At 35.6% G+C, this 22,947-nt stretch overlaps 1 protein-coding gene across 1 annotated transcript in view; it reads left to right on the top strand.

Moving 5' to 3' along the window:
- The window catches only part of LOC123498116 (NCK-interacting protein with SH3 domain-like), a 61,238-nt gene extending 41,670 nt beyond the window's left edge, over positions 1-19,568 (top strand). Inside the window, exons 10-14 of the mRNA XM_045245272.1 lie at positions 1,399-1,478; positions 13,471-13,574; positions 15,517-15,858; positions 16,194-16,366; positions 17,881-19,568. Coding sequence (XP_045101207.1) covers positions 1,399-1,478; positions 13,471-13,574; positions 15,517-15,858; positions 16,194-16,366; positions 17,881-18,078 — 897 coding nt within the window. The 3' untranslated portion in view covers positions 18,079-19,568. The remainder of the gene's footprint in view (positions 1-1,398; positions 1,479-13,470; positions 13,575-15,516; positions 15,859-16,193; positions 16,367-17,880) is intronic.
- Positions 19,569-22,947: the final 3,379 nt, after the last annotated feature.

Raw genomic sequence — 22,947 nt, 5'->3', positions numbered from 1 at the left:
TATTTTGAGCAATATAGTTAATTTATATGATGCATACAATAAACATTGTATTTATCTTATATCAAATATGTATTTGGTTGGTAGTTAAAGCATGTTATTTTTAGTGGGGTGGGGGGGATAAATTCATATCACAAGAACGAATTAATTGTATTTCCATTGATTTCTATGGGAAAAATTGATCTGATATACAATTTTTTTTTATATACAACAATCATCACGGAACGAATTAAAATTGTATGTCTTAAGTACCACTGTATATATATATATATATATATATATATATATATATATATATATATATATATATATATATATATATATATATATAAACTATCAATTGTTAATTAAATAGTGATGGGTAATGACACATTTTGAAAGATGTAGGTATCCCTGCAAAGGCTTGGCACTGTCTTCTTGAATAGTGTCACAATCTCCATTCTTTGAAAACACAAACAAAACACAGATTACAGATGGTACCAGCATATGCACGCAGAATGACAGTATGTTACTGTTTCATTTGCACAATGAAATGACCGTAATGAAAAAAATGTATCGACTGTAACAGAATTCCAGGAAAACAGATAATCACAGAAAAAGGTAAATGGTGCATAGGTACCCCCTCAACTAAATCTACATTGATATGAAGTTATATTAAACTGCTCCAAAAAATCACCGACTTATACAAAGAAACGTCAAATTTTTTTTATGGTCGTTAAATTCAAAATTGTTTTTTTATGATTAATTATTACTGAGTACTAAATTGCTTACAGTTGCCAATAACATCCGAAGCTAACACAATGATGACCATACTTCTAACATACATCGAAGTCAGAATCAACAACCTTCCATGTAATGAAAAAAATGGGAACATTAAATTAGGGTTTTCTTGTAAAAATTTCTTTTACAATTTTCTTAAAATTCAAAAGCCTCATACAAAAATTTGGCTTGATATTTTTCAGTTATCTCTTTGAATTCAGAAACTTCAGGTTTTCAAGTTTAATTTGACCATTTGATATATTGCAAACCTAGTTTAGACCAATTTTTTTTATTTAGGCCCTCAGGATGGTATTAGCGTAGAAAGACCCTCAGTCTTACCTCTTCCTATGTATGTTTCTATTTATTTATTCATATGTAATACCAGAAAACTTCCTATTTCTCCTCTTTATCAAGTTATTCTTCTCCCTTGTCTTTTCATACCATTCTTAGATTGGATTGTCATTAACTGAACTCATTATAGAGCATCTATTACACTTTTTTAATTGCACTAATTTCTTTTTTTCAGTTCATGATTTTGGAGACGCTACATGTTAGAGTGATTTTTAGATCAATTTTACCATTGATTCATATTCTCTTAATGTTTTCTTCTTTATTGATATTATATTATCTTTTACTTTGTAGGTGTTTGGAGCCGTGTGCCAGATGTCAGCAGCCAATATTTCTTATCTGTCAGCATCTGTGTTTCCAGTGGAGCTGGCAAGGTGAGGAAACAGTTGCAGTACGTGCACACACACACACACACACACACACACACACACACACACACACACACACACAAGGCAAAAAGAAACAATAGAAAGGTTAAAAGGAGAGAACGGGATGGTGGAAGACCCAAAAAGTATGGCAGAACTGTTAAATAGTAAATTTCAGGAGGTCTTTACTAAGGAATCCAAATTTGAAAGACCACAGGGTAATAGAGAGACTGTCCATATGAAAGAGATTGAAGTAACCAAGCTTGAAGTAAAAGAGTTGATGACGGAATTAGATGAGGAGAAGGCAATGGGACCGGATGAAGTCTTAGTTAGAATATTAAAAGAATGTAGAGAAGAACTAGCAAGTCCTATATAGTACATCATAAAATGCTCAATAGAAAATGGAACAGTACCAGTAGAATGGAAAAGAGATTAGGTGGTTCCCATATATGAGTGGAAGGAAGGAAGAATCTTTAAATTACAGACCAGTATCACTAACTAGTTTAATATGTAAGATGTGTGAAAGAGTAATAAAGAAACAATGGATTTCTTGAAGACAATAAATTATTATCAAGTAGCCAATTTGGTTTTAGAAAAGGTTGCTCATGTGTAACAAATTTATTGAGTTTCTACTCTAGAATAGTTGATAAAGTACAAGAGAGAGAGGGATGGATTGACTGTATTTATTTAGATTTAAAAAAGGCGTTTGATAAAGTGCCACATGAAAGATTACTATGGAAGTTAGAGGAGAAGGGTGGCTTAAAAGGAAGCACATTGAGATGGATGGAAAATTACTTGAGGGGGAGAGAAATAAGGACGGTAGTTAAAGATATGAAGTCCAAGTGGAGAGCAGTAGACAGCGGAGTGCCACAGGGGTCAGTATTGGTGCCAATACTTTTTCTCGTATATGTAAACAACATGCCAGAGGGAGTGAACAGCTACATAAATCTGTTTGCAGATGATGCAAAACTGTGCAGAGTCATAAAACAAAAAGAGGATTGTGAAATATTGCAGGAAGACTTAAACAAGATCTGGAAATGGAGTAAAAATGGGAGATGGATTTCAATGTGGACAAAAGCCATGTCATGGAAATGGGAAAAAGTGAAAGACGACCAGTGGGATTCTATAAGATGGGAGATGGAGTAGAACTAGAAAAAGTAAAAAAGGAAAAGGACTTGGGAGTGACGATGGAAGAAAACAATCAACCGGTAAGCCATATTGATAGAATTTTCAGAGAGACATAATTTGCTAAGGAATATTGGATTAACATTTCACTATATGGACAAAGAAATGATGAAGAAATTGATAAGTACTAAAATAAGACCTAGATTGGAATATGCAGGAGTTGTGTGGACCCCCATAAAAAGATACACATAAGGAAACTGGAGAGACTACAAAAAATAGCTACAAGAATGGTTCCAGAATTTAAAGGGATGACATATGAGAAGAGACTAAAAGCTATGGATCTACCAACCCTGGAACAGAGAAGAGAGAAAGGGGATCTGATACAAGTTTATAAATTGATTAAAGAAATGGATCAATTGGATAATGAGAAACTAATCTTGAGAGAAGAATATGACATTAGAAGCACAAGATTGCATAGTAAGAAACTGAGGAAGGCAAGATGTCTGAGAGATGTTAAAAAATATAGTTTCCCGCAAAGATGTGTTGAGACTTGGAACAGTTTGATTGAGGAAGTGGTGTCAGCAATGAGTGTTGCATAGTTTTAAAGAGAAAATGCATAAGTGTAGATATGGAGACGGGGCCACACGAGCATAAACCCCAGGCCCTGTAAAACTACAACTAGGTAAATACACACACATGTAATGTGTATAGTAGGAAAAAAATTAAAGAGGAGATCCATATTAGCTTTAAAGAAGAGGGATATAATAGCTGGAGAAGAGACAGGAAGGGAAAAGGGGGAGGAGGAGAGCTAATAATGGTTCCTCATAATATGTGTGGAGGAGGTGCAATATGATGATGGTATGGTGGAAGTAATGGGAGTAACAATCAAAACAAAGGAATTGAAAAAAAGGAAAATCACATTTATGTATGTACCACCTAAGACAAATATAAGGGAAACTGAGGAACATAGGGATATGCAAAGAGATGTGATTAAGTGCCTAGATAATATGAGAAGAGATGAAAAAAAAATACTGTTAGTAGGAGACTTTAACTGTAAGAGTATACTAGAGAGAGAGAGATGGAAGTAATGGGTAATGCTGGACAATGGACTGAGGAGGTGTTACAGTTGACTATGGTAAATATACTGGATCAGTAGGTGGAAGAATCAACACGGTACACGGGGGAAGAAGAACCATCATTCCTTGACCTAGTATTCACAAAGAAGCCAGAGCCCCCTCCCAACATGCAAAACCTCAGTCCAGTGGGAAGAAGTGATCATGTAACATTAGTGTTGGAAATGCAGGAATAAGATGGGATTAGATACAGAGAAGACTACAACGAGAGATATTAGATTATGTAAGAGCAGATTTTGAAAAGTTAAGAAAATATTTTGCTGAAGTTAAAAAGGCAAAAGATGAAGCTTGGAAGAATCTCAAAAAGTAGAGAAATGAAAATAACAGACAGCAGTATAAGGATGCGAGAAATGAATATATTAGAGTAATGAGAGAGAGAAACTTTGAGAGAGATGTGGTACGAAAAAGTGAAGATGAACCCAAGCTTTTCTACAAATTTATAAATGATAAGATGAAGAAGAAGGAATTTGCAGAACCAAATAGGACATTGCATTGCCGAGGATTCCAGGAAATCAGTGCAGAAAGAAGATATTGGAAGACTACTAGATAATTTGGATGTCAAAACCAATGGGATCGGATGGTGTACCAGGCTGGGCATTAAAAGAATGTAAAGAGCAGCTGTTAGATCCAATTTGGTAAATGATTACAAGTTCATTAAAAGAAGGAGGAGTACCACTAGAATGGAAGAGCCAATATAATCCCAATAATCAGAGGAGGAAAGTCAACTGAGCCATTAAATTACAGACCGGTGTTACTTACAAGTGTTGTGGGGAAGTTATGTGAAATTGTTATCAAAGAAAATGGGTTGAATATCTGGAAGAAGAACAAGTTATGTCAAACAGACAATTTGGGTTCAGCACAGGAAGGTCATGTGTATCGAACTTATTAAGTTTCTACTCAAGAGTAATAGAAGGACTGGAGAGCAGAAATGGATGGGTGGACACGGTATACCTGACCATAAAAAGGGCTTTTGATAAAGTCCCTCACGGGAGACTACTTTGGAAATTAGATAGCACAGGAGGACTGAGAAGAACTTTGCTAGATTGGATAAGGGATTACTTGGAGGACAGAGAGATGAGAACTATGATTGGAGATACATACTCATCTTGGAGTAAAGTAACAAGTGGAGTGCCATAAGGGTCAGTGTTCACCCACATTATGGGGTAAACAGTTATATTAATTTGTTTCCTAATGATGCAAAATTGCTAAGAGTAAACAAAACCCAAGAGGACTGTTTGCTGCTGCAGGAAGATATCAACAAAATCAATGAGTGGAGTAAGAAGTGGAAATTAGAGTTCAATGCCAAGAAATGTCACGTAATGGAATTGGGAAAGAGTGAGAGAAGACTGGTATGGAACTATCTGATGGGAGAGGAACAAATAATGAAGACTAAAGGGGAAAAAGATCTGGGAGTGATTATACAGGAAAATCTTAACCCTGAAAAACATATAAGAAAAATATTTGGATTAGCATATAAAATGTTGACTAATATTAGGGTGATATTTCAATTTATGGACAAAGATATGATGAAAAAAATTATTAGGAGCATGATACGTCCAAATCTGGAATATGCAGCAGTGGTGTGGTCACCGATCTTGAAAAAAGATATAAGAAGATTAGAATGGATCCAGAAAATAACTATAAGGATGGTGCTGGAACTAATGGACCTAACATATGAAGAAATGCTGTAGGAAATGTGATTGCCAACCTTACAAGATAGAAGAGAACAATGAGACCTAATAACAATGTATAAAATAGTAAATGGCATTGAAAAAGTAGACAAGGAAGACCTGGTGCTGGTGACAGAAGAACAAAAGAAGGTAGAAGGATAAGAGGACATGTAAAGAAGATTAGGATGAGGCAGTGTGTGAAGGATATTGGAAAATACAGTTTTCCACATAGAACAATGGAAAAGTGGAATGCATTGAATGATGAAGTTGTTACAGCACATAATGTGCATAACTTTAAAGAAAATTGGATAGTGTCCTGTAGACAGGACACTATGAGCCCCGCTCCAACCCTGTACAATACAACTAGGTAAATACCTAGAATATAAAGCTGAGCCTCTAGCATGTATGAAGATAATATAGTCATAATTTTTTTGTGAGGATAAGAGGACAGACATTAGATGCATATTTGTTACACTAGAATATGTTAGATGCAGTACCTTGTTGTACTGTGGGAGATGTTTCTCATGGAACGTGTTGTTTTGTTGGCAAAAATTACAATGTATAGACCAAAGGTGGAAACTCCAGTGAACTGTGTGATGAGCCTAGCCAGTCATGATTTTTTTTAATACCTCTTAGTGTTTAAATGAAAATTGAATGCTTGTAAACATGCACATATGAATTTTCTTATATGTATGAGGATATGTGGTGCATTTCTAATGATGGAGACTGCTACAATCAAAGACTAAAGTTGTTTTGTGAATTTTACAAAACATCTGGTAAAGGGATAAATGATCTTATGTTGCTGTCTGTTCTGTCTCATGGGAATGGTTGCCAGTACTGCCGTGAGGGCTTTGATATTCACTACATCTTGTATGTCAAAATAGTTTGTATCCTCGTGAGTGTGGTTTTCTCTGATACATTTGATTAATTTTACAACCACCATCTAATTAATTAATTAATTAATTGAGGACTGTCCCATGATACACAATACAATGCATGGCTGAATTATTTCTTGGAAGAGTATCCATACTATGAATTTCACATTGAATGTGTAATCTCAATGCTGTAAATCTTCTGGGGCCATATTCTACATAGTTATCGTCAGGTCTCACACAATTCTTGACAGTAATTCTACTGACCGTCTTAAGGTTCACAATTTGTTAACTTTTAATATACAGATAAAAATAGGTTCTTGAGTTTATTTTCTTTGATCTAAATTATTTTGACATCATGATACTACTTTTGGGAATAGTTAGACAGTGTATCCAAACAAAAGAAACATGATAAATAGAAGATTTCACCCAATAGCCTGACACATGCTGGCCATGCGGGGCAATGTTTGTTTGAGTTTTGGGAAAACTGATCGTACTCCTCCCAACACTAATTTACAATAATATATTATTGCATCAAAGAAGGATATTACTTAAGTCATCATTACTGATATTTATCATAAACTTGTTAATGAAAATGTTGGAGAGCATGTTATGGTATGTACAGCCATGTTCTCACGATGTTGACAAGAGTTAACATGGTCATTGGTGATGCTATGATATGGTGAATCCTGTCTTAGCACTTATGACTATGTCACAAAATAAGAGCCTGTCATAGATGGACTTACATCTAAAGTTTTGTCACTAGCTATGATTGTTTGTAGAATATTGGCCCTGAACCTTTTAAACTTCCTTGGCTTTGTTCATTGGCAAATTCAAAATTCTTAATCTTGTCTGAACAGTAGCTTTAGAGATGCAGGCTTGCCAAACACTTGCATGTGATTGCATTTACATTTTTGTGATGTTTCACAAGTTGCATTAGATAATCAGACAAAACCTTGACATGAGATTTACCGTAGACCAGTGGTTTCCAACCTTTTTTTTCAGGTGACCCCAATTATGTTCCCCAAGATATAACCACAACCCCACTGATTTAGTTGCATATATATTATTAAGGGCATGCTGCAGTCAAGATTTAGTAAATTATGACTTTTTTGTCTTTCAGATTATTGTAGGAAAAATATTCTGTATTCATATTATGGCAATTTGAATCATGGGTCTATGCATACAGCAACACTCATTCTGACACATTTAAAGGGACATGAGTGGCGTACACTACAAGATGAGCATTACGCAGTAAACACTCTCTAAGCATTGTAGTATGTTGCCTGTTTTTCCTTGCCATTTTACCACTAATATTGGTCTCTGTGATGAGGCTCTACCCCTCAAATTACTCACTTCCTTTTTGCCTTGCATACACCATCCCACCATTGCAGCAAAGAAAGGTGGAGGGATAGGTTATGTCACACTCCTGATTGCAGGCTCTTGCAGTTTTTTTTTTTTTTTTTTTTTTTTTTTTTTTTTTGCTGATCATCCTACTGCAACAAGGGGAATAAATAAAATAGGCTACAGCAGCTGAAGAAGATGTGAGGGATGAAGAAAAAGAAAAGAGAATAGGAGATTAATGAAAAGAAGAGGGAAGAGATGATGACTCTGTGGCAGGTGAAGCTGAGGCACTTGGCACAGCCAGGAAGGAGATTTTGGAAGGAAGGGACAGGAAGAGGATCTCAATTTTGATAGCAGAAACAAAGAAGATTGAATCAAGGAAAAGAAAATAAGAAAAATACATGAGGAGGAGGAGAAGAGGAATGCAGAGGGAGAAACGTACATATCTGGAGGTGCTGATCTTAATTAGGACCAAAAAATTTACTTGGAGAGGATTGTCTCATGGAGAACAGGGAAGGTGCCTACTGACAGTTAAAATAAACCATAATTCTATGAAATAGCATTCTTAGGACACCCACCAGTGAGCTAAATCTACCGGCAAAGGCACAAAGAATCAGACCCAGGAAGTATGATAGTGTTACCACGAGGTAAATATCTTCTGAAATGAAGTACTATGTATTGGATAGTTAGATCATTCTTTGTGTGCAGTTTCTCTATAGATCAACACACAACATATAATAAATTTACTAATTTTGATAAACATATAGTGTGGGTACTAAACTTTTAAATCTTTAAAGAGTGTATCTCAAAACATGATTTTCCCAGATATAAATAGCTGTATAAAAGCAACCATTATACATGCTGCCTTGAAACTTGATGTACTTAGTGACAGGGATTGGGGTAACTTTTTGTGCGACCAATTTTTTCCTAAAGTGATTCGACAGTTTTTAATGAGGCAAAATAATAGCTTTTCATGCTGTTTTGATGACGGTATGAAATGCAAAAACTTTTGAAAAACCATATCATGACATAAGGAGAAATTTTTAAAAAGCGTTCTCTACATTTCTTTAGACATCTTTCAAGTATTTCCATGCCAAAGCACATTTAAAAAAAACTTGAAATAAGGCCTCTATGACAATAGAGGAGTGGAAACAAATATCATGGGGAAAGACAACACGCAGGCTAAAATGGTCACAACAAGAAGAAGAAGCGGCCGAGTGGCCGCGAATCTCCTGCTTCGTCTGTGGCTCATCTCATCTCTGCTTTATTTTTTGGTATTCCATGTAAGATTTCACTTGATACATTACAAAACAATCCTTTTTTGGGGGCAAGGTTTGTAAAAAGCTAATAGAAATGTTGTTTTGTGAACATAAATGCATATAAGACAGTAACCTCAGAGCAACCTGATAGCAACCTTGTCACCGTCCCTCCAAGCATTCATGGATGCCATTTCGCTACAAGAGGTTGCTCTGACGCTGTTAAAGAATCTTGGATCCAGCTCCAGAAGCGCTAGAGACAGAGGCGGGGCCAGCCAATCACAGCGAAGCTGCCGCGTTCGGTCCCTCACCCGGCAAATTCAAACCCAGAAAATTCGCTAAAACAGATGTGGTTGTACATTATGCGGACTTTTGGTCTAACTTTATATAGTACGTTTAACCGGAAATTCGTTAAACGAACGTGCGTTAAGTGGAGTATTACTGTATTTACATACAGCATTATGAATTTGAAAGTTTGACATTAATCAAAACAACCACTTCTGGAATAATATTCTGTCACATTCCTCAAAAAACAAATTAAAAGTATATTTGTTTCTGTGAAATGATAAGTAAATTTCAATGGGAGCCTTGGGCCTAGATCATGTTGCAAAGTTTCTCTATTCGTGGTTCAGTCCTGGAAAGTGCTACCCTTAATTCATGTTCTGGTTGCAGCCAATTTCTGTGTATTGTTTTGATGGCAGTCAGAGCTGCAAATCCTGATTCATTTAATTATGTTGTAGCGAAAGGCAATAACACTTTCACAGCCTCACATTCAAGGACTGGTTTTTCTTTCTTCACAGCATTCCAGAACACACCTAATGTTTGTCGCTGAAAGTTAAAATTAAGAGTTTCGTCATGCTGCACCTCAATTGAGCTCCTCTTGCAGATTTCAGATAGAAGACTCTTCTTTTGAAAGGTTTTTTGCTTGGACATCGAAGGATCTGCGCAACCATTTATACTTCTCATGCAGCTCTCCATCTGGAATATACCTGTCAAACTCCTCACTCAATTTCTCAAGGTGCCCAACAATAACACTTTGTATGTTCAGAAGTGAGGCATCTTCTTCATCTTCCAGAAAAAGGTTCAAAAGTTTAAAGGACACAGTTTTTCCCTGTTTGATCTTTCCATTCCACCTTAGCTTTGCCTTGAAAGCCTTGAGCTTTTTTGGCACAGAGATAAGAGTTTCATCTTTTCCTTGCCTGGACATATTCAGCAAATTCAACTCTGAAAATATGGCTGTCAGATATGTCAGTTTAAGCAATCACCTTGATGCCAGTGCATGTTTCTTCTTGTTTAAGAAGATTTCAACCTCTACACGCATGTCAAGCACCCTCTGGAGCACTTTTCCTCGGGACAGCCACCTGACAGAAAAGTAGTAAAGCAGGTGCTCATATTCTGATCCCATATCAGAGAACATCTTACTGAACAGCCTTGAATTCAAGGCTGATGATTTAATAAAATTCACTATGTGAATCACATCTTCTATAATAGTGTTAAGCTCAAGTGACATTTTCTGAGAGGCAAGGTTTTCCCGGTGGAGTAGACAATGAGTCACTTTCACTGTGGGGTTGACTTGTTTTACCCTGGCAGTGAAACCCAGACATGCCTCTAGCATTGCCGGTGCTCCATCCGAGCATACACTTTAGCACTGATCTCATTTAAGTTTTTCTTCTTTGATGAAACTGTCAACCAACTTCAGCAGATCTTCTCTTATTGTTTGTCATCTGCAGTCATTTACAGAACAGGAAGTTCTCTTCAATGTCACTCTTCCCGTGGTACCACACATATACCAAGAGCTGAGCATCGTCATTGACATCAGTTGACTCATCCAACTGCAAGCTGAATTTTCCACTCTCCTTGATGGCAACCACTACCTGTTCTTTGATGTCTCCTGACATCTCTTGAATTCATCGGTTGATTGTGTTATGTGACAGTGAAATATTTTCATTTTTTTTTTCACTGCAGCATTTCCGAGGATGGTACGAACCACATCAAGGGCTGCTGGCTTTATCAACTTTTCCCCAATTGTGTGTGGCTGCATACACTTAGCAATTCTTTTTGCAATGAGATAGGATACAAGTGTTGCTTCTTGAACAGAATACACTCCTGTGTACATAGGGTTGTCTAACTGCTGATGCTTCAGTTGTTCTTCTTTCCTCTTGAAATACCTGGAGATGGTGCTTAAACTTATTGTCTTTAAGCGATTCATGGCTGAGCACTTCGCACATACAATGCATTGAAGTTTTTCAGTCCCATGATCAATGAGACATGTAAATCCAATGCCAAGGAATTCTTTGTACAGCCACTTTCTGAACATCACAGAAGAATCTGAAATGAAATATGTAATTGTTCAATTGCAGATCAGACAAAAGATGTTTGGTAGAGTCTGCCAAGAAGGTAGGGAGGGGAGGGGCCAAGAAAAGAAGAGGGGAAGGGACCAAGGAAAGTATAGGAGGGGGGGCAAGGAAAGAGAAGGATGGTAAGGAGAATAGGAAAGATTTGGGACAGAGACAAGGAAAGATAACAGGGAGGAGTAAAGGAAGAGGGTAGCCCAGTAGGGGGGAAGGAACAGGAAAAAGGAGATATAAAGAGAAAGAGGGTGTGTGCTAAATAAGGAATAGCAAGGAAAAGAGGTAAGTAAAAAGGAGGAGAGGAAGAGGAGGAGGGCAAAGGAAAGATTGAAGAGGAATGGAGGGAATAAGAAACATTATTAATTAAGAGAAGAGGGGAGGGGTAAAAAAGAAACAGGAGAAGGGGCTTGGAAGGAGAAGGGAAAGAGGAACAAGGAAAGAATGGCAAGGGGAAAGAGGAAAATATAGGAGGAGGAGGGAGGTAAAATGCCTCTTCCCCCTCTTCCCATGCCCCTCTCCTTCTCTTCCTCTTTCCTTGCTCCACTCTCTCTCAAAATATGGTGGGTGGTACCATTTCCATTTGGTTTTAGAAGGCTCAGTTATGAATATCATCCACTGATATACTGTGGTGCAATACTTCATCGGCAAGGGAAGTACTCAATTTCAATTGTCAGCACACCACTTTTTCATGAGTAATTAAGAATTTTATGGAATCAAAGGCTGAGTGCAACCTATTCAGCACATTCAAAATCACTATACAAGTACAAATGCATTAACTTACCGACATAAGACGAACAAATTGCAGACAATTTTTCCTTCTGCAACAGTACAGCTGTAGTAGTGGCTAGGTGGACGTGGACGGTGATGTTCACATATCAAACACATATGGTACAGTTCAGGGATACCAGCATTAAAATTTGGTGTCCTACATATATTTATGAATAGAAATATACACAAATCAATAAATAAAAATCCACAATTGTGTTTATATATTTTTCTTTACTACGAGATCTGCCAAATGTCTACAATTTCTTTTATAATACGCTGTCTGGCTGTAGCCTGTCAAGTAGAGACATGTCTGATACAGGATTGGCAGTTAGGACTACTACATTTAGATGATTATACAATACCCAAGCAAAAATTAGCCAATATCCCTCAACCAATATGTGACTTTATATCCTAAAAAAAAATCTCTTTTAATTGAGAGTTGACAATGTTTTATTTTGAGGTCTTGGTGACTCCAGGAAAAACGCTTCACGACCCTTGGGTTGGGAACTACTGCCTTAAACTATACACCTGGAACTTTAAAGTTTGCGACTGTATCTGCTAGCTAGTCTCTGTAGGTAGTAAGGAACCTCTGATTATATAGATTATGTTACTCAAGAAGATTTATTTGGGGATGATGCAAAGTTGGAAGCCACAAAAATTGTGAAACTATGCAAAAAAATATCAAGATGATTATATATGAATGGAGTACAAAATGAGAAATTAAATTTAGTAGGAGGAAGGAAAATTATTTCAGCATTGGAATCGGAAACTGACATGATATTAAAAGTGAATGAAAGAAAAAGTCTGTGAATAGTGATAGTAGATCATTTGTCTCAAGAAAATGAACAAGATATTTGGGGATAGTTTATATGTATTGGATGTTGAAGAACATAAGGATGATATCTTATTTTCTACTGAAATACATGGTAAAGAAAATTATCACTACAATGAGTACAAACAAATTTTAATATCATTAAGTTGTATGGTCATCATAAAAAAAAAGAAGAAAAACTAAAGCAAAGTATATTAATATGGTTCCTGAATTAGAAAAGTTATGCACTAATTACAAAAAGAAAAATTAAAAGAATGGAAGCACGAGTCTTTGATGAAACCTTGTTTAAGAGGTTCTGTTTGGACATCTTATGAAGTGCCTCACTATTATGTCATGATTATCCTCATTATATGCTGCTCAATAAAATTTATAATAAAGTGCCAGCAAGAAATGATTTTTTTGCTAAGCCATGCTATGAATCCTCTGATCTTATGCTTGTTTAAATTATTCCTGATGCTCCTCACATTTACAGACATCATTTGATTTACCTACAGTAGTTTGATATTAACATTTTACCTCTTATCTTAAAAATGGGATTATTTTCTAGTTTTCTCCACACTAATGTATGTACCAGGCATTTCTTCTGAAGGATTAGTCATGACTTCAAAACATAGGTGAATAATGCTTAGTAATATTTTTATGTCTTACAGAGAGATGTTGGAAAGTACATGCAGTGAGGAGCAGTTACAGTATATCTCTCTGGTGCTGGGCATGGTGCTGTGCATGGGAGACACTCTGCCTTACCCACACTTTAGTATGTCTTTCTTAACTATGTATTCGTAAATACCTTCATCGCACAATGTCATTTGGCACCTATAATTTCAAATAATTATAGTCATCCAAATCATTTTGGGGTGCTGGGGTGGGGTCAGTTGAGTTGCAAGAAGTGCCAATTGGTTGTCACTTGTGTGCCACCATAATGGCAACAAAATGTGTCTCACTTTGTTAAGTTGTAATTAAGTATGATCCATTTTCTCACTTCTTATAACAAGGTTGTATATAGTTATGACTTAAGTTATTGGGAAAACTATTAATACTGAATATTTTCTATTAGATATGACAGAATAGCTTCGCACTGCCAAAGCAGCTCTGATCTGACCCAGGTCTGAGGTCAAGAAAGAGAGAGAGAGAGAGAGAGAGAGTTTCATAAATTATTCTGTGGATCCAGTTTTTGTGAACATCAAAAATACCAAAGATAAATTATGAAGCAATTCCAATATCATAACAAGATGCAGAATCCTCTCTCTCTCTCTCTCTCTCTCTCTCTCTCTCTCTCTCTCTCTCTCTCTCTCTCTCTCTCTCTCTCTCTCTCTCTCTCTCTCTCTCTCTCCAATATCATAACAAGATGCAGAATCCTCTCTCTCTCTCTCAATATCATAACAAGATGCAGAATCCTCTCTCTCTCTCTCTCTCTCTCTCTCTCTCTCTCTCTCTCTCTCTCTCTCTCTCTCTCTCTCTCTCTCTCTCTCTCTCTCTCTCTTTAAACACTTTAAACACTTTATTATGTTTGCCATTTGTTTACAGATTGTGAATAACAAATAAATTACATAAGACAAACAGCCCTTTGTAAGTAAAAACTTTATGGGAAAAAAAAAAAAAAAAAAAATATATATATATATATATATATATATATATATATATATATATATATATATATATATATATATATATATATATATATATATATATATAACATTTCAAAGAAAAGCAAAATAGAAAACACTGAATTAAACAAAGAGAACAGTATTAACTAAAACATTGAAAAGAAGAGGGAGAGCAAAGGAAAAGATATTCAGAGAAAATACATTTACCCGATCTCACCTATGTTTGCTATGTATAAATGTTAGAAGACTCACTTACAATGGTGACAAAGTTAATCTCTCTCTCTCTCTCTCTCTCTCTCTCTCTCTCTCTCTCTCTCTCTCTCTCTCTCTCTCTCTCTCTCTCTCTCTCTCTCTCTCTCTCTCTCTCTCTCTCTCTCAATTATCGTTCCATTGTGGCTTTATTTCCAGCAGAATGATCAATTTTGATGTATTTTTACTGAATGATATTGATAATAATAATAATAATGATTATAATGAAAATTATATGGGAACATTATATTGAGTTGTGGAAAGTTATGAAGGAAAACATGGGCTGAAAGGCGAGTACATGCTTTACTCCTGACTTCATTTCCTTCCACAATAATAATAATGACAATAATAATGATGATAATAATGTACAGACGTTCAGACAATTTGGAAGGGGGCGGTGGAGGGAAACACAGGTGTAAAAACTCAACTTCTTACACCTGTGTTTCCATCCACCTCCTCTACTACTACTAATAATAATAATGATAATTATAGTAAATATGAGATACAGAGAGAGAGAGAGAGAGAGAAGAGAGAGAGAGAGAGAGAGAGAGAGAGAGAGAGAGAGAGAGAGAACCAAGGGTAGAAATAGGGATTAGCAAGATGAGCTCAAACTATTTATTGGACAAGAGAAACTCATGAGCATGGAAATTTCTTGCTTTGTGACTCACCATCCAAGTTGCAAAAGAATTATTATTTGTATATAGTCTTTGCTTCAGTTTATCCATTAACTTTTTTTTCTCTCTCTCTCTCCTCTCTCTCATTTCAATAGGTATATGAAAAAATTTTATCATGCAACTTTTCCCTGTGCACTCCTGACTAAACATCTCTTCCTTCACTTGACAGGTGTCATGAATGAATCCTTTTTGCTACTGCTGCTGGATGGAATAGAACACTACAACGAGCACCCAGACACTGAGCAGCTAGCAGAGCTCTATCTCACTTTGGTATTGGCTTTCAACCTTCAGTACACTACCCCTTCTTTTTCCTGTGTTTCTCCTACAACCACTCTTTCCAATGGTATGGAAGCAGTAGGAGAAGAAGGGAAAACAGGAGTCAGGACTACAGAGGAAACCAAGCTATCCAAGGCAGAAGGTGACATGGAGAATGTGTTGATAAGGCTTCTTGGACAGAGAGAACACACTAAGCATTTCACTGAAAAGCTTCTCCTTTTGTTCAATAGAGAAGGTAAGTACAGAGAAAACAAATAAGACAAAGTGAAGGGAGGAAGGTCTTTGGGCTTTGAATCACTAAATTGTCATGAAAAAGACCTAATTTTTTTGTGATAGAAATTTGATTTAAAACATTGTAACATATCTTTTAAGTAGAACTTGCACCAACAATGCAAAACATCTAGTGAAAATCAGTAGAAGAGCAAATGGGACCAAGATGTTGAGTTCTTATCTTTATCTCAAGTGATGGTAATGATTGATCCTTAAGTGAATTGATAGAGGCTATACTGCTGTCCTCGTCTATTATTTCTCACTCTTGTACTAATTTATTGTTCAAAAACAAATGTCCAGAGGATCCCTTGGCCATGTTTGAGCATGAACCACGACCACCAAACTCCATCCTCAAAATGATGCGTGACATGTATTCAACCCGTGCCACCGCCTCCATCTTCTACACCAATGATGAGCGGGTGGTGTGTGACATCATCATCCGCCAGCTGACTGACCTTCCTGCTGATGACAAAGTAGGAATTAAACAGTGATGTTATTTGCATTTGTAAAAAAAAAAAAAAAAAAAAAAAAAAAAACTTAGTGATTTATCTTTGTAATGACAGACAAGACTGACCAAAGTAACATATCAGGACTATTGTTTACCTTGAGTGTCTGTGTCAGGAATTTAAATCCTGGCTGTGTGCATCTTATGGCCAATTTATTTTGTCTTAAGATTAGCATCTGCAATTAACTGAACATTTGTTGTTTCTGTTTCTTTGACCATGTTTGACCCATAACTTCCAAACTTTTCCTCAAAATAATACTTATTTTATTTTTATTATTATAACTTTATTCATATATTTTATTTTTTATTTATTTATGTATTATTTTTTTTAAACAACCAGTGTTCCTCAGGAAAGAGCATTGCACTAACTCTGCCAGGTGCCAGTGATCCTCTACTGGGGAAGACAACATGTCTATGGACAGAAGAGTTCCTTCTTACCATAGGAAAGGAGATTGTGTGCGAAAGTGGCTTCAATGAATTTGAATTACATGAATACAACAGATTATACAAAGCTTTAAAAAGACTTATGAAAACATGATGTAAAGGATCCCATGAACAGAAATAATAATGATTTGTGGTGGGAAGGAGTGGTATGGTATGGTGTGTAGGATAAAAGGAAGGATGTGTAGAAACCCATGGTAGTAAAAAAAGATAGGATAAGCATGTATTTGTGTGTGTGTGTGTGTGTGTGTGTGTGTGTGTGCAGTGTGAATCAAAATATTGAAAAGGTGAGGGAATTTTTAAAGGACTTGAAGGGAGACATAAAGAAAATTTGGAAATGGAGAAGTAAAGTTGTATTTGGAAATTTGAATGGAAGTATTGCAAATAGAGATAGTAGATGTACTTAGAAAATGGGAAGTAGATGGCATAAATGAGATCATATAGCACCTTCCAGCATGTAATGATTCACAAGAACACATGGAGGAGGAGAGATGGAGATGGAGAGAGATAATTTGTTAGTGGCAACTCAAGGCAGATGATGGCCCTGGTGACATTCACACATTAACAGTTCTAATATAGATATGAGAGTTGAGTAATAAGATATTTTTATGAGTGCATTCATGAATTAACTTCTGCAACTTCAAGTTATGTTTTATTTTATTTCTTATGTTCTAACTGTTTATTTATCTATTATTATTATTATTATTATTATTATTATTATTATTATTATTATTATTTTATTTTATTCATTTATTTATTTATTTTTATTTATTATTTTTTTTTTTTATGTAGAAAAGCCACTGGCTAAGACAACAAAAACTGCAGTAAAAAGCGCCTTACTTTGAACAGCGTTGCAAGCCTAATCAAATGGCCCTGTGGGCCTTATTCAGTCTGGAGGCTATAGGTTCCCCTCTGCTGGATCAGACAGTGTCATATTGTATAAGATAGTGAATTACAGAAAATGCTTACTAGATCCTCATTGTAATGTAAGAAATTTATGCACAAATTGTTTCCTTATCTGTAATGTGTATCTCTTTGCAGCGGCGTAATGAATACCTCCACTTGTTGTGGGGTTTGGTGGAAGCTGGGGGGTGGCAGGAGCATCAGCACAGGTGCCAAGAGGTTTCTACTTGCTGCTCTAATATCTTGGCTGAGGAGGAGCCAGTTGCCCTTAAGGACCAAGCACTCATCCAGAGACTCATTGATTCTTATCCAAGGTTCTTTAGTGATGATAACTAGTCCAGCTTGTGTGTGGAAATGGGAATGTGTGTTTGTGTGGGTGTTCAGTGTCAGGTGTTGTCACTGTGGGTGGGAGAATAGAGGATGTTAGTGCTGGGACAAATGTATGTACTATAAAGATATATGTAGTACATGTGCTCAAAGGCAGCCTGCTTTCCAATTTTTGGTTTAGAAAATGTGCTCATACTTTTTTTTCTTATCTTGTTTGGCATTTTTACATACCGGGTATATAGAGGCCTTCCCAGCCTTCTCAGGAGGAGAATTGAGGTCCCAGCACCTGTAGTGTTGCCATTGAAGTTAGCTGTGGCAGTGCCTCGCACTAACAGTGTTGAGAATAAAGAAAATTGTCATTTTAAAGCCATGAAATGGCTTGATATCCAGTCAAGAGACAAATTGTTAATGACAAGCATGTGAGTAAGAAAACTAAATGCATGAGTTATGCAAGAATTACATGCAAAACATTATATATGCAAGAAATAGCAAATTTTACATTGTTATGCATTATTTATGTAAATATTGAAAATGTACAGCATTTCAACAGGTTTTCAATTCTAGAAACACCATAGAGTCAACAAAATGAAAAAATAATAAACCTGTCCCAGCCATCCTTTAAAGTGTGGACCATATCTTAAGTAAACAGTTTTAGTTTAAACTGGTTTATTTTATGTTATTAATTATTTTAGTAAAGAGTTCATTTAGAGCTTCATTAACTGGTAAGCAGTAATGTAAGAAAGACCTGAATATTCTGTTTGCAGCCAAAGGAGGAGAGTGTGAATAGAGCTGTTTTCGCTGCAAGTAATACTCTTGGCTTAAGCAGGCGAGGGTTTTTACTTAATGTATTTCATCTTGAAAGCAAGTGAAAAAAAGTTAGGACTATTGAGATAGAAGTAAAGTGAAAAAGAATTAATGCAATGATAACCTATACCACTTACACTCTTGAGTTTGAATTTTATATGGTACAAATATTCTCTTGTGGACTTTTTTCTTAAGATTGCAGGGGTATTCAGATGAAAATAACTTCATGAAAGATAGTCAGTGGTTACTAAAGTTTCTAGGAGTTTCTAGGTGGGGCCATCAGCATGCACCAGTCCACACTCATATGAGATCAGTGAATATGAGTCATGTGGTCTGTCATGAATGTGTAATGTTGTCATAATCCATAGATTTATTTTTGAGGATTGTGTATAAAAATTTTTTTTTTTTGTAATTGTTTTTATATATGTTTTAAAGGTGTGATGTTTATGGAAGTAGTATCTTGTATGAATTTTTTGGAAAAAGTATTTATGTTCAATCAGTTGTCGAAGAATGAGATAACGTCAGTTACTTTGGATGGCAGAGGGAATTGACCTAGGCTGAGGGTCATTCAGACATTGATGTGTCTTTATGGCAAACAGTATGGTCTTTCTCCCAAACAGCCAGCACAGAATCAAAATGTTTAATACTTTTACAGAAAAGAATAAAAGAAATCAGTTTCTGCAGAGAATCATGAATCTTGTCTTTATTAACTATGCAAAGTGAGTGTTTTGCCAGATTTCTGTCACCTATGTTGTGCAAGTGGCTTCCAAGTTTGTATGATGTCTTTGTGTGCAAATGATTGTGATACTTAAGGTTCACAACCAGCCACTGCTGAGGTGAGTCATATATTCCTTGTGATGCAGCTATAACCTTCATCATAATCCTATCCTGCCAGTGTCTCCTGCCTGTATACTGTATAAGAACCCACTCAGACACATTCATCTCAGTCATCTTCTATAAACTGATTTTAGTCTTTAAATTGATTGTCATGCCTCTTTTTGCTTCTGCATTCAGAAGAACCATTCCTAGATGTGAAGGATGTGTGATGATGGTGTGCAGCAATGTGCATTCACCTCTAACCTTCCATTTTATGTAACACAGTTTACAGAGGGATAGTTTCTCTGCTTGAGATTGAAGAGAAAGCAGTATCCTATTCCTAGTTGAGGTGCATGCATGTTATTAATGCTCTTTACTAGCTCAGACTGATCTACTAGGGAAATTATTAGGATTAATAAGACTAGTGCTTCTGGTATGATACAGAAATTTTGTCTGCAACTATGACGCTGCTTGATTGTTGTGCTTTTTAATTATCTGCTAGAGCTGATCAGGGAAAAGAGTGCACATAAATTGATTACACAAGATTTATTGTATGTGATGCTGTGGATGTAGCCAACCCCTCAAAAGTTCTTGGTTGAAATTGACAGCTAGGATTCCTTCCGTAAGCATCATTTGTAATGAAGTAATATAATTTAATGAAGAATCAGATACAGGGAACTGCAATATTAACCCAGAATAAGATAAACACTTAGATACACATAGACATAAGAAAACTTAACTCTATTAATTCAGTTTCTTCCATATTTTGGCAGTGTTATACTCTGCTACAATAACATTGTTTTATGGGCAGTGACATTGCAGCCCTTTAGCAGTCCTTGGGTTCCCATCTACTAGTGCAAGGATTTATTACATCAGGTTGTGACATCAGTGGTGTCTGCCTTCTCAAAGTATTATGTATATATTTTTTTTTATGGTGATATTTCTTCTCTACTTGTTACTTGCATGTTACTGATAGCAGATATGCAGATATTATACAGTGATAGCATCACTCAGGTAAGAGGGCTTTATGGTGGTGGGCTTTTGTCTCTTCACTCTGCCTTTTTGCAACACACCACAACTATATCTCCTTTAGATAACTTATAAGTTAAGGTTTAGGTAGTTTGTGCTTCAAATGATAAAGGTAGGGTGAGACTATATATAAAAATGTGCAATATTTTAAATATGTGCTATTTTGTAGATATATTCAGTATTGAACACATGCTCCACTCCATTGTTCATTACCTATGACTGTACCTACTTCCTTCCATTCACCAAGGCTCTTTTTGATGTCAGCTAAGAAGACTGACACACGTTTGGACTTGGCGCCCTGCATGCATTTGTCTTTTTTCCATTTTTTGCTCTCATTGACTTTCACACTAAGTTTCTGAATAATTTAAAATAGATAATATTATGTGAGATTAAATTTTGATACCTTTTGGTGGCATATCTGAATTTCAGTTTAAAAGATAATAAGAATTAGAAATTAATGCTTACTTAGGAATTGGGCGTATTAAATAATTTTCATGATGCACTTTGAGGCAGCCTACCACCCTTTCTCTTTCCTGATCCATGTTTACCAGTCTTTAAGAATATTCTTTGCATGTTGTTTAGTCCTTTTAAAAAACAGTACTTCAGGTCATTTCACCCGACTTGTAGTATCTTGTTCAGTAGTTGTGATAAAACATGCCACATTTATGTGAAGTGTTATGTAATCACTTGAACTTCTCTTTACTATTAAGAATGTAACTATCTTTACATCTTTCCAAGCATAGAAAGTCCCAGATAATCACTAGCATGTAACAGCTAAACCAGCCATCAGTATGTTGTCAGTTTTATCAGAAAGGAATCCAATTGTAGACTTTCATTATTTTAGAGTAGTTCACTATTGACAGATTTCACATTATTCATCCCAAGGTTATCATAGCTGACACACTAATGATAATGCTACTATACAAACATATAAATAACAGCTTAGGTTAGAAGTGAACTCTTGTGATATAAAATTTAAGATAGACATACGTACACTGTTCAAGGTTTTGGTGCCAAATCTAATTTGTAGCTCTGATTTATAATCGAGCCCTCTCCAGATCAGTATTTCTTAATCTTTCACTGTCAGTACTCCTTCATTCAAACCTAACCAGTTAGGTATCCTCATTCTTTCAGGAAAAAAAAAAAAGCATTATTTGTGCCCTATGGTCACCTAACTTCATGCAGTGATCCATACCAGACAGCTATCTACTCCATAAGAAGATAGCAAGAAAACATATTGAGATTACTGCTACTGCAGCAAATCTAGATGGCAAAGATTTATGTGATTATATCAGAATAAATGATGGTCACTGACAATTAGTTGTTCTCTAAAATTACAAGATGATTCATCAGTTGGTCTATGGAACAAATTTGCATGTGTTGCACTGCAAATAAGGAAACATTTCCTAGAATCCCTGAACTTCAGTTGCATTACTTGTCAGGTTGCATTACCTGTGCATTAAGAAATGTTGATCTGTAGTTATTGATGACAGCTCTGTTGAAACAAGTTGGAAGGTTGGAAAAGCACAAAGCCACTCCTGTGATATGTATGTAATACTGCATTGACACAGTGTATCATGGTATATTTTTCTTTGACAATATAGTAATAGAATAGAAGTCATAATGGAACTGTTAAACACTTTGTGCATATATATATATATATATATATATATATATATATATATATATATATATATATATATATATATATATATATATATATATATATATATATATATATATATATATATATATATATATATATATATATATATATATATATATATATATATATATATATATATATATATATATATATATATATATATATGCTATTTGATCAGCTATAGACTTTTTTTCTGAATAAATTAAGATGCATTGAGTGAAACTGAACCATAAAGATGTTCATAGTAGATACATGCTGTTGCAGTGCAGGTTGCCAACTAGTCATGACAATGAAATGAGATCTATCTGGAGGAAGGAATCAAATCCTGTATTCATAATACATTTCACATCTATGTTGTGAAACAGAAGGAGGTTGGCAGTAGTAGGACACACTTTAATCTTTTAGCCATCGTCTTCTGTTTCTGGATTGCCTTCAATAAAGTTCGAAGTATGCATAATGCATATACACAAAACTTTATACTTTATGTTTGGGCTCTCCATTTCTTCCTCCAGTGCCAACAATTTTTTTTATTCAACATTTCTAAGAATGCTTGCATTGCATTA

The sequence above is a fragment of the Portunus trituberculatus genome, chromosome 47 (genome assembly GCF_017591435.1).
Source record: "Portunus trituberculatus isolate SZX2019 chromosome 47, ASM1759143v1, whole genome shotgun sequence".
NCBI lineage: Eukaryota > Metazoa > Arthropoda > Malacostraca > Decapoda > Portunidae > Portunus > Portunus trituberculatus.
This window is presented reverse-complemented; position numbering and strand designations above follow the sequence as displayed.